We start from the raw sequence: 13,655 nt of genomic DNA on the forward strand, positions 1-13,655 counted from the left end.
TTGATTAGCTGGGAAAATTTATTTTGAACTATATCGTACCAGGATCTGTAAATGTTATTACTAAATAAGCCTGAAATGCTCCATTTTTTTTTTGTTTTCTGATGTCAGTTGGTGATTTTCCAATAAGAATTCGTTTTTGTTTTTTAAATCAAGTAAGATGTATTTGTTTAAACAAGATTAAACATCTTTTACAAAAACCACAGCAGCTTAAAGATGTTTTCAAGAGTCTTGAAGAAGCATTGTCTAAAAACAAGAGCCTTGTTACGGTTTGGGAAACATTGGACCCAAAAGCAGATTACAAAAAAAAGGCTAAGGTCTACAAACAAAAGCGAGCTTTAATTCAAAGCCGATCAGCAAAATAGCACGGCGTGGTAACACGAGGAAAATACAAAACACGTTCGTGACCAACATGGAGGGAGACGGGAAAAAACAAACAATGAACCGACACCGAACACAGGAAGAGACTAAACACAGGGAGGGGTAATCACAAGACAAGAAACAACCAGGCAGGGGAGGAGAAACACAAGGGCAACAGGTGAACACAATCAGACAACTAGACACACCAGGGAAACTAAGGACAGGAGGAAAACACAGGGAGAGGGACCAGACAATACACCAAGAGGAAAACATAACAGCAAAACACCCGAACCTAGACATAGAAACGTGACATGACATGAATATCGTGACAAGCCTCTATCTAACCTCTTCAGTTATTATGTTTACATCGAGAGTAAAGACATATTCTGACTAGATATTAGACACATATACTTGGCATGATGTTGAGTTTTTACAGTGTGAGATTGTCTCTAAAGTAATGCTGCAGAAACACCTTTTCATATCAGAGGAGAGACTAAATGATCCTTTTGTGCAACATGTTTAAATTCAGCGATAAGGCACTGAACATAAAATCAATTCAAATCAAGTTTTATTTATATAGCACATTTATAAACGATTTTTGGTCGAGCCAAAGTGCTGTACATATAATAAAAATAGCCGACAGGAGAGACACTTTACAAACAACTTTACAAACAACTTTTTACCGGCACACATACATAAATATATTTGGTAACGCTTTATACACTTATTCACCATCAACTAGTTCTTAATTAACATACTAGAGACAAACTACCAGCTTATTTCTTATGAACAAGAAATACCACTTTGAGTTATTTAGACTTAATGAACACTTTTAGTTTCATGTCTTGTTACATAAGAATAGATCCTATTTGTTAAGTGTTATTATGGGAGAATTACTATTCTTGTGGTGATACTGCCTTATTAGGCCCATATTGAGCAGAGCATATTAAGACCCAAGCTCATGTTCAACAACTTCCTGACTTGCAATCAATCAGCACTAATTAGAGTGTTATTGAGGAAAAACTCTCAACTAATGGCTTATTACTTGTAGAATACGGTCATGCAGAATAAGGCATTAATAAGTGTTAAATAATAACTAATAAAGAGCCTATATACTGCTAATATGCATGCTAATTAACAACTAGTTGATGGTTAATTTGTGTACCTTAATATTAAGTGTTACCTATATTTAAAAAAAAAAATTCATATAATGTCCTTTCTTGTTTTTGCCTCTGTTTTTCATTATTTATGTAATTTCTTGTAAGGTCTGTCGTGTCTTGTAACTGTTGTTTAAAATAATGAAACATTAATAAATATATTGTTTAAAACATTTTTTTAAATAGCTCCAGCATTTCCCTTAAAGTCAATGTGCAAAGTTTCTGGGTCATTCCAGAATTGGAGGACAATTTAGACACCAACATTTTTGAAAAATTAACCTTTTATTTTATAATTTTTTTTAATGTATTTAGGAAAAACAGATAATAAACCATCAAAAAAAGTGATTTGCCCAGCTTGGCATCAAATGTATATTTTCCGATGAAGAATTACCCCTGTTACTCTAATTATAGTAACAGGGTTGAAAATCAATGCTAATGTTAGTTTTAACCTCAGGAATTATTGCTAGATGTAGCATGTAATGCTACTTTCCAAGGCAATGACAAACTTGGATATCTAATGACAGAAAGATAACTTTGAAACTAATATGCTTTATTCTGGTAATATCAGTAACAGGGTTGAGTGGGTCAGAGTGCCACACTCTTTTACGACTGAAAAGATTGTAAAAATATGAAAAATAAAAGAGAGGACTTAGTTTTGGTCTACCCATGGCACTAGCACATGGCTTGCTGATGTCATTTCCACTGTGTCATCTGATTTACAGTTTTTTCACTTCCTGTGCCAATCTAAAAAGGTTTGGGTAACAGGGTTGAACGTATGTTGAGGGACACACCTTCTGTGCAAAATTACTGTTATTTAAAATATGTTTATGATTTAACAAATAGATTTTACCATTACAAGAGACATATATCAATAGAATAATACCAAAAAAAGTAAATAAAATCCCTATTTTAAATGTTATATTTGACATGCAAGTTGGTCACCAAGAAGCGGGGACAAGAGAAAAATGCCATTTTAGGGGATGTTCGAGAGCTATTTGATCATTTAAATAATATTTTGAAACCACTTTTTCTACAATTTTATACACATTGTGTCTCAAGACAAGTATGTTTAACACAACAAGTGCATGTTTTAGCATTTTGGGCATGGATTATTAGATTTTTTATATGGGGGACATGAAATGTCCTCCAATTCTGGAATGACCCTTCTAGTTTGTTTTCATATAAATGAACAACACAACATTGGTTTCCTTTCCTAAATTGATTAAATCACGAGGAACCTTCAGTTTAAATTAGGGCCGGGACTTTAACGCGTTAATTAAGATTAATTAATTACACAAAAATTAAAGCGTCAAAAAAATTAACGCATTTTAATCGCACTTATTTTTGCACCGTGGAACGTTTCTCACTGGATGAGTTTCAGGGGTACCGATTATACTGGAGCACCAACTAACATTCATGACTTCAGACAACAACAAACCACAGTGAACAATAGTCAAACATGAACGAAGAAGCTGATGAGACCGCTTTGGTTGGCCCCGTGGATGGGACATTTTGTTTTAAAAAACGGACGGATGGAAGCGTCGGTAAGAGCACGGTTGTTTGCAAATTATGCAAAAAGGAATTTGCATATCACCGCAGAACATCAAGCCTCAAGTATCACCTCAATGCAAAACATATAGCAGCTAGCGTGGAAGCTAGCGTGGACGTTAGCCCGACTCGGAGTACAAGGACCCACACCCAATTCGCGTTGATCAAACAGTGGCCTATGCAACAGAGAGATTTTATTTTTCATCAGGATATTGGAAGAATAGGAGGGATTGAGGTCAATCACTGGCACTTTTTTATTTTATTTTAAATGGTACACTTTATGTTGAACTATTTATTACGTTGTTGGTGCAACTGGCACTTTATGTTGAACTGTTTATTGTTTTGGCCAAGGTTATTGAGAGAGTTGGACTGAAATGTATTAGATTTTTTAAATCAACTGTTGGTAAATCAACAAAGTCTGTTATGGCCTCTGAAGCAACAGAGAGATGTTTTCTAATAGTCAGGGTTTCCAATGTTCTGAATGTACTTGAAAGTATTGTGTTTTACTTCAAAAACAAAGTGTTATAGTTTACAGAAGGTCTACCTACCTATAGGCTACCTGAATCTCTGAAATGTACTATATTCCTAAATATGCTATTGCTACACTTTATGGCCAGTGTACCACCTTGAAAAAAATAAACAATGTGTTGTTGCTTAAGCTTATGTATTCAGTCATTATTCAAAGGTATACTAAAATCCATGTGAAAAAAATTGCTTCTCACTGCTCTCAGGTCAAATATTTATATGTGATAAAAAATGTGATTAATTAATTCCAAAGCCTCTAATTAATTAGATTAATTTTTTTAATCGAGTCCCGGCCCTAGTTTAAATCTCTCTAAATTCTACAGGATGAACTTTGAAGTAAAACGTGTGCAGAGCATAATGTTAACAAAGCTGTTTATTCAAGCGTTAATGAGCATAATTAATGACCTGGTTAGGCATGAGCGGTCCACATTACGGAAGAACATTAATCTGCTTTTCTTCATTAGTCGTGCCGTAGCCTTAATGCATTAAAACACTTTTAACATATTGTCTGCCATTTGCTTTTAGGGTACATCTAACCTTCACACATTCACAGACACGACCATAGATTTATATTTATTTACCCAGCCTCTGTTCATGCCATCCTCTCCACACTTGTTTTATTTAAGAACGAAAAACTGAAACATATCTAGCTTTAACAGAAGAAGAATGGTCTAACGCAGGGGTCCCCAAACTTTTTCCAGTGAGGGCCACATAACTTTTCCCTTCTCTGATGGGGGGCCGGGTCAGTTTGTAACAGAAAAAGTGTGACGATCGCAGTGGTGCCTAAATGTAAGAATTTATTGTTTTCCAAAAAGCCACACATAAGCAAATATGAATAACCCTTTCTGAGATCAAATAACCCCCTCTGTGTTCTTCACAGAAAAATTTAACTCAGGAAATATATAATAACACTATTTATGAAATCAATAAAAATCAAATAACCCTCTCTGGGTTCTTCACAGAAAAAAAGTCAGGAAATATGTAATAACAGTATTATGAAATCAATAATACCCAAATAACCCTCTCTGGGTTCTTCACAGAAAAAGAGTCAGGAAATATGTAATAACAGTATTATGAATACCCAAATAACCCTCTCTGGGTTCTTCACAGAAACAATGCTTCTATTGTGCTGTGCACAATCTTGGTAAAAGTTCAGCTTCAGTTGTCACAGCAAAATCTCTTAAATGACTCATATGAGCAGTCTCTCAAAGTTCTTGTGTTCTTTCCTTATAGTCCAGTTGTGTAAGTTCCAGTATTATAGCCTAGTAGACACCAGTGTTTGCTCTCTCTCATCAACTTCCCCCTGAAAAACACAAAGCAAGCAGGCTGAGAAACCAAACTAAGTGATACAGCACCTACACAGCACAATACATTTCAATACAAGTATGGTTGTGGAGATGGATTTTTTATAGTGAGCTTACCTATGTACTGTATGTTCATCAGTGTGAACTGTGGGCCTGCATCTGGCTGGTGAGAAGTTCAATGTCAGGTTCCATTCTAGTCACAGCCAGTCTCAAACACTGATGCAGATGTTCATCTGTCAATCTTGATCTCCTCTGAGTTTTCAGGTGTTTCATGCGTGAAAAGGTTTGCTCGCAGATATACGTGCTGCCAAAAACTGTGGACATCTTCATTGCGTGTTTTTTTATGTTAGGGTACGTGTCTTGAGGGAGGGCGGCATAGAAGTCAATGAGACTGGTGGGCTTGAATGAGTCATTCAGAACATCACAGCTCTGTAACTCGGCCAGCTCAAACTGATAAGAAGGCTGGGCTTCATCGATGTCGGCAACAAAGGGGTTCTGGAAAAGACGGATTTCTTTTGCATGAACATGTAGCTCACGGAATCGCACACCGAACTCCGCCTTCAGCATTTCTAGTGCTTCCACACACTTTTCAGCTGGGAACGGGACCGCTGGTTTCTCTGCAGAAAGCTTTTGGGTAGCAGGGAGATGGGTGAAGTTGTGCTTTTTCACTTGCTCCAAAAGCAGCGCTTGTTTCACCTCAAATGCTTTTATGTGGGAATACATGTCGCAAATGAGTTTCCCCTGGCCTTGTAGCTGCAAGTTAAGGCCGTTCAGCAGTTCTGTCACGTCTGTAAAAAATGCGAGGTGCCATTTCCATTCTGGGTCGATCAGCTCTGGGACCGTTTTGCCTTTTGAATGAAGAAATGCGTTAATTTCAGGTAGCAGCTCGTAAAAACGCCTCAAAACTCTGCCGCGGCTCAGCCATCGGATCTCTGTGTAGTATAATACATCTCCGTGCACAGACTCCAGGTCAGACAGGAATTGTTGGAACTGCCTGTGTTTAAGTCCATTTGCTCTGATGAAGTTTATGCATGATACCACCACCTTCATGACAGAATCCCACTTCAACACTTTGCAGCACAGTGCTTGCTGGTGAATTAGGCAGTGCACTTGTAGCGGGGCGGTGAGACCCCGCTCTTCCATCTCCCGGTTCATGCGTCCTATCAGACCCCGAGTCGCGCCCACCATACTCGGAGCCCCGTCAGTCGTGATGCTGGCAAGCTTTGCCCAGTCCAGATCCAACTCTTCGATGGTTTGACATACTTTGCCGAAAATATCCTCCCCCGTCGTAGTGCCTTTCAGACTTTGGAGGGCTGCCAGCTCCTCGCACATGTCAAAATGTGCGCTAACTCCACGAATAAAAATAAGAAGCTGCGCTGTGTCTTGCACGTCCGTGCTCTCATCAAGTGCTAATGAAAAAAAGTCAAATTCTTTTGTCTTCTGCTGCAGCTGGGCATATACATTACCCCCAATTTCTTCAACGCGTCTGGTGATTGTACTCGAAGACAGACTCACGGCATTAAAAACATCTTTCTTCTCGGGACACACCTCCTCCACGACAATATTCAGACATTTCTTGACAAACTCTCCCTCAGTGAAAGGTTTACCGCAGCTTGCTATCAGTTGAGCAACACGGAGGCTGGCACGAACAGATGAATGGTTCAGCTGAGTTTGGCGTACAAATGTAGTCTGCTGAGCTAACAGTCCACTTTTTAGCTTTGCTAGTTTGTCTGCTCGCATTTGGCCTCGCAAGCTATCATACTTGTCTTTGTGATGGGATTCATAATGTCGGCGCAGATTGTATTCTTTGAATACCGCCACGGCCTCTTGACAGATGAGACAAACAGCCTTTTCTTTGCATTGAACAAAAAAATAATCGTGTGTCCACTGCAGGTTAAATACCCTGCATTCTGAATCAATTTTTCTCTTACCTAACCTTTTTGCCATTATTCCGTTCTGGGGGGGGGGGGGGGGTAGGTTCACGTTTTATGATTAGGGCAAAGACAGTGAGGTCGTTAGCAACATTTTTTTAGCGTCATAATTCAATTCAAATGAGCTTTATTGACATGAGGAAACATTTCAGGGATTCAGTCGGGGAGGCTCACTTCACCCAGTTCTATGCGTGCATTGGTCTCGATCGCGTGGCCCGACTGAAAAAATAATAATGCGGGGGGGGGGGAGGGGGGGAGGTAATGCGTCTCTGATATTGGAAATTGTTCAAGGGGCCGGGTCAAATGTGGAGGCGGGCCGTATCCGGCCCGCGGGCCGTAGTTTGGGGACCACTGGTCTAACGTGTAAAATACAAGCCACCGCCTCCAGCTCTGGCCGGTGGAGAGAATTCTCATGGAAGAATATCATTTGTTTTTTCATAACTCCAAGAATAAAATATTATCAGAATGGCAGACCAGAATCTGGAGCAATATCATGGCTGATCACTTCCACATATTCTGAGATTGGAACTAGTTCCTGCACAGTGTCCTTCACACGGAGAGAGGGAGTTACATGGTCACAAGATGGAGGAATACCGGTTCTTGTACGTAATCATACATCCTGTCATGAACTAAATAATGAGTTGTTTATCAAAATGTTTTTTTCTGAAAATCTGAAAATTATTTATTTTTCTAAAAAAAATCTGACATTTCCTCAAAATTCTTACTTTTTCTCAGAAATTCTGTATTTTTTGTTGTTGCAATGTGTCAACGACTTGAACATGAAGTATTCAAAAAATAAAGAAAAACTGTGTTTAACTACATTCAATATCACTCTAGTTTAAACACTTGGAATGAACTCCAGGTGGCGCATAACGATGATTCATCAATAACATGATGTGCAGAAACACAACACTATCTGCTCCTTAGACAACTGGACTTAAAACCACACTGTACATTTTACATTTAGTATGTCCAATCTAATATTTAATATTCCATTCCTCACATACTTATGTATATATAATATCCTGCTTTATATTTTGTCACTGTAAATGTGTAATTCAACATGTATATGTTCTACTTTTCTTTAATGCTATGTTATTGCTTTTGAGATGTTTACATTGTGGAATGTTTGTTTCTAGTTTTTTAAAATTTATATTGTACAATGCCTTGACTTTTTAAACCGCTCCAACACAAACATTTCCCACTTTGGGATCAATAAAGTACTTCTTATCCAGAGAGGGCAGAAGACACACATCCTTTACTCAAGTAGAAGTACAGATACTTGAGTTTAACAATACTCTGGTGAAAGTAGAAGTACTGACTAAACTTCTTTACTCAAGTCAAAGTAAAGAGGCTTTGAAATGTACTTCAGTAAAAAGTACCCATAACTAGCAGCTGTTTTAAAGAGTACCTGACCTCCCTTTATATTAATAGAACAATAATGTCATTGTTAGCTAATGAATGTTTCCATGGTGACCAACGGCAACATGACAACGTTTCCATTGGTCCCTCTTCTTTAGAGAAGACCAGGAAATGATGGATACACGGATCGTGTTCAAATCAAAAGGCACGCAATGACTCTAAATAATAATGATCACGCCACCAAACACACATTCAGACTAAAGGAACCAGCCTGTTTGGAAAATGAGAGAAGTAGAAAGTACAGGTATTTGAGTTCAACATGTAAGAAGTAGAAAGTACAGGTATTTGAGTTCAACATGTGAGAAGTAGAAAGTACATGTATTTGTGTTCAACATGTAAGAAGTAGAAAGTACAGGTATTTGAGTTCAACATGTGAGAAGTAGAAAGTACAGGTATTTGTGTTCAACATGTAAGAAGTAGAAAGTAAAAAGTCGTCAGAAAAATAAGTAGTGGAGACATGTACTTAAGTACAGTAACAAAGTATTTCTACTCCAGTACTTCCCACCTCTGTTCTTATCTTATAAAGGAGATGTTCAGCTCACCACATAGAGTTGCTTCCACAGTAAAGCCCATTCCTGAAGAGTTGCCGTCACCTCGGTGATGATCGGATCCTCCAGAGGAACCACCGTCTCATGAGGCCTGAAGGAAACACACAAACACTTTATTCACTAACATGGAGGGGACTATTGATTACAAACAGAGTTCAGCAGCGGGAGCAACGTTTTTACATTTTCTATTGAAAGTTTAGAGTCTGGTACTCTCTGACCAGAACATAAAGCAAAAAGACAACATTAACTTAAAGGTGGGGAAGGTAAGTTTGAGAAACCGGCTCGAGATACACTTGTTGTTATATTCCATGGAATGCTCTTAACATCCAGATAGCAATGAATATCTGAAGTGCTTTGACAAAAAATCCATAAATAAATGTCATGTGTTGAAGCCGTGGCGCTGTAAAAAGCACGACCAATCATCTGAGCCGGCTAAAGTAAATGGATGGCCTACCTGCCTGTCAGCCTTCCATCTGTGCACAAACTTCTCTCGTGCCCTCATTGGTCATGTGTGCGTTCGTGTGTGTTGGGGGAGGGGCTCTGTCAGGAAGTAGCAGATTTTTTTCCGGTAGTGTATTTTCAAATTCTAGCGCACTCGAGCTGGTTTCTCCAAAACTATCTACCCCACCTTTAATGAAAATAGGCCAAACCAACTGCTGCATGTTTTTGGGACATTTCAGAGTCAGTAGAGGACGGGGGAATTATTTGTAGTTTACTTTGTTTTAAAGTGCAATGTTAGTTTTTACATTTTCAATTAAAAGTTCACTAACATGTCCAAATTGCACATCTTGACACTAAACCATGTTCTTGTTCATCACATTTCTTTGCGCACGCTACCTTTCAGAACATTTATAAATTATACTAAGTTATACGTCCCCAGCGCAAATGAAGATATGGAGTCTTGTTTCATAAGATTATTTCATAGATTTGAATACACGAGGGGGGAGTGATGGGTTTGTCTCAGGAAGGCAGACAGAGAGAGAAAGGTGGAGCATTAAGAAGACTTTAAGAATGAGAGATGAAACACATTACTTTAAAAACTCCATCTCTGAGATTAGACTTCACATTTCTATCCGAGCACGTTTTTTAATGTTCTGTCTCTTCGCTCCCTCTCCTCCAAAGCAATGCAAGTCCATTTGCTCCGTTTTAAAAAGTCCCTCTTCGTTTTTTGGGGGGTTCCCTTCCCTGTAGTGTGCTATATTGGTTTTAGTGCAAATGGTCTGCAGAGGCTAAAATCCCCGTGTTCCCCCCAGAGGGAGTTTCTTTCCTTCGTGTGCAATGCTTTGTCTGATGAAAAACGTTTCCAAATGTAAATCAATACAAATAAATCTAGTTGAATCTAATCTAACTTGAATGAGTCATTGTTAATGATATCACAACAAATTAAAAACACATTGTCACAGTCCAAACTGTGTCCCTGTTTGTTCCCCTGTGTGTGTGGAGAGGGTGTGGTGTCCCTTGCAGGCAGCAGCCTCATTGCTCTCACCTGGCCGTCCGACTCAGCTGTCCCTCATCATCTAATCAGGACACAGCTTATCTACTCCAGTCTCCCAGCAACTCACCGCCAGATTGTTTTCTACACCAGTGGTATTACATCATCCTGGCTGCCCATTCAGTTATCCTGTCTGCGTGTAATTCCGTACTCTTTGTAACTAGTTTCTCATGTGTTTCCAGTGCAATCCCTCGGCCATCCTCCACCAGAGCTTCCAGCCAACCTGCCTGCTTCTTCCCGCATCCTACCTGCCTGCCTGGTAATCAGTCCAGCCTCTCACTGCCTACCTCCACTCCGGACCTCCATAATCACCAAACCTGCCTGAGTCTCCGAAACAATAAACCATTTAAACATCTTCAGTCATTGCCTGCGCCTGGGTCCTGTTTAAAACATAATCCTAACACACATTTGTTCACTCCGTTTGAGGGGACGAACAATGTGAAAGGTTCTAGTTGGGAACTCATTTTTCTGATTATCCCGACAGCTCATGAATGCAACACTCAAGCAATGTTAACAAAAGTGGATCTGACATTTTTTTTTTTAATTGGATAACCTCTTCTTTGCCCTTCCCCCAAATATAATGACAAACAGACCAGTAGGTTTTTCAGTAATCATGCAGAGAATATAAAAAAACGTAACTTCCTTGGAGGATTTAATAAATAAGATGTTATGCTTTTAAATTATAAACATACATTTAAGACGGAATCAAACTTATTGGGATACTGTGAATATGAACATATGATTTCATATCAATGCACCGTGTAACTTATCGCTGTTATTCACTTTGACATGTTTGCATGCTTAGTAGATTACAGAACAAACAGTTGACCTTGTTTGTGGCTCCTTTGTGTTGCGTTACACACAGTTAGGCTTCAACAATGGTGAGTTCAATTGATTTGTGTCTTCGGGGCATGTCAGAGTTACAGTCCAATGCACCACAGAAGAAGAACATTCTGTCCAAAAACACCAGCTCTGCATGTAATCAATGAGCACCAATGTTCACATGTGTCATGTTAAAGAGCAACTTCCAGGTTAGAGACACCTGTGAATAAATGTGTAGGAAAATGATGAATACACTAGATTACAGAAATATACACTACAGTGACATCTGGCGTCGTTTTTGTAAGAAATGTTCACTTCCCCATAAAAAAGCCTCGGCACGTGACCTCCCGCGTGTGACGTAACACGGGGGACACAAGGGAGAGAGCGGCCGGTGTAACGTATTAATAAACATGGATCCCAATGCTAGTTTCGACACAGAAGACACAGAAGAAGTTGAACATGAATATTCGAATGCATATGACGGACCACAACCTTATAATTATGAGCCTGCTAGGCGTCCAAGAGACCGGGAGCAGCCAAGGATTAGAAGAAATAACGGCCATCGGAGAGAAATTGAGCTGTGGTGTGAGGAGAACCAGTGGAGAACTGAGCAGCTGTCTTGGTGAGTGACCGGCGTTAGCGTCACATCACAACATTGTGAAGTTAGCTATCATATATCAGGCTATAACTAACGTAGCATTGATAATATAGTAACGTTACTGGCAGGACTGTTGATACTGATCCATAACAGAAACTAATGCGCAAGTATCAGCCGTATCTCGCGTTACCTAATGCAACTCCACAGTCTTTGAATACTGAATTTAAAATCGGAGTTCTGACTTGAATCCCAGAATTCTGACATTATTTCGGAATTCTTACTTTAATATTTCGGTCGGATCTAAAAAATGTTTTGGCCCCAATCTTCTTCCACACAAACCTCTACACTCATACATCACTGTTCACTAAAGCAGTCACTTCCCCGTGTTCCTGCAGCACGGACAAAACAAACCTCAGAGCATTTATCTCACGGTTTGCGTGTTGAACCTGCAGAGCAAGACCACACACACACACACACACACACACACACACACACACACACACACACACACACACACACACACACACACACACACACACACACACACACACACACACACACACACACACACACACACACACACACACACACACACACACACACACACACACACACACACACACTCTGCTCCCGCTGCAATACATCATCCTGAACAACATATCGCTGAGTCCCTGTCTACACCCCGGAGAGCCTCACACTGCTTCCTCCTCCCGGACCCTTCCTCCTCCCTCGTTCCCCTCCTCATGTCTCCAGCTGGTGAATGAATAAAGCAGCGAGCTACATTATCTGAGGAGCAGCTGGCCTCCTGCTGATTTCCCCACATCACTCGTATCTCAGACGCTTCCTTTCTCCCCCTCTGTTCTCCCCCTCCTGTATTCTGTTTCACATCGTTACCCCTCTAGTTCTCACTTTGTGTACTCTGCACTTCCCTTCCCTCCTTTCCTCCTTTCCTCACCCCTCTCTCCTCTACTTCCTTCTTTTAAAAGCAAATGCACGTCCTTATATACTTCAAGTCTCTCCTGTCGTCCATCGTTCTGAAATGTTACACCTTTTACCCTTTTGTTTGTTATTCTTAAACTGTGTCTCTCTTTTTATCAAGAAAAGTGTTCTTCGGGAACTTCTGTCTTTACTCACTAAATAATGAAAGCCCACAGCTTTTCTGCAAACGTTAAAGTAATTTATTATTCACTCTATTGTCTTTAACTTTAACTTGTCTCAACACACATCCAACAGTTTGAAGTCTCTATTATGATGTGTACATAATATATTTCCATGAATTAAGCACTATTTCTATATTTCTTACAATATTGATTCATGTCATTAAACAGGCGCTTCTATTGGCTTTGGCTACAACACATTGTAGGTGATTGGCTAAGGGGGCGGGGCATCAGACAGAGGGTGAGAAGAGGTGCTGCAGCACAGGAAGTATGAGAACAATAAAGAGCTTTTTGAACATTAAAGCATGAAGACATGTAGAGACACTACATACTGATATACACCTGAACATCAGCAGGAGAGGACTCTTTAAAGTAGAGACACTACATACTGATATACACCTGAACATCAGCAGGAGAGGACTCTTTAAAGTAGAGACACTACATACTGATATACACCTGAACATCAGCAGGAGAGGACTCTTTAAAGTAGAGACACTACACACTGATATACACCTGAACATCAGCAGGAGAGGACTCTTTAAAGTAGAGACACTACACACTGATATACACCTGAACATCAGCAGGAGAGGACTCTTTAAAGTAGAGACACTACATACTGATAAACACCTGAACATCAGCAGGAGAGGACTCTTTAAAGTAGAGACACTACATACTGATATACACCTGAACATCATCAGGAGAGGACTCTTTAAAGTAGAGACACTACATACTGATATACACCTGAACATCAGCAGGAGAGGACTCTTTAAAGTAGAGACACTACATACTGATAT

General features: G+C 39.6%; 1 protein-coding gene and 1 long non-coding RNA gene across 2 annotated transcripts in view; both read right to left on the reverse strand.

Annotated features, from left to right (window-relative positions):
- Positions 1–13,655, reverse strand: part of LOC307041071 (dedicator of cytokinesis protein 3-like) — a 234,822-nt gene that overhangs the window by 87,435 nt on the left and 133,732 nt on the right. The window contains exon 5 of the mRNA XM_079684411.1: positions 8,787–8,883. Coding sequence (XP_079540537.1) covers positions 8,787–8,883 — 97 coding nt within the window. The remainder of the gene's footprint in view (positions 1–8,786; positions 8,884–13,655) is intronic.
- Positions 4,296–5,294, reverse strand: LOC307041073. The gene is made up of 2 exons (XR_013808676.1): positions 5,009–5,294; positions 4,296–4,890 (listed from the first exon to the last, which is right to left on the reverse strand). It is a non-coding gene; the product is annotated as an uncharacterized lncRNA (long non-coding RNA).

Source organism: Notothenia rossii (genome assembly GCF_949606895.1).
Source record: "Notothenia rossii genome assembly, chromosome: 5".
Taxonomy (NCBI): domain Eukaryota; kingdom Metazoa; phylum Chordata; class Actinopteri; order Perciformes; family Nototheniidae; genus Notothenia; species Notothenia rossii.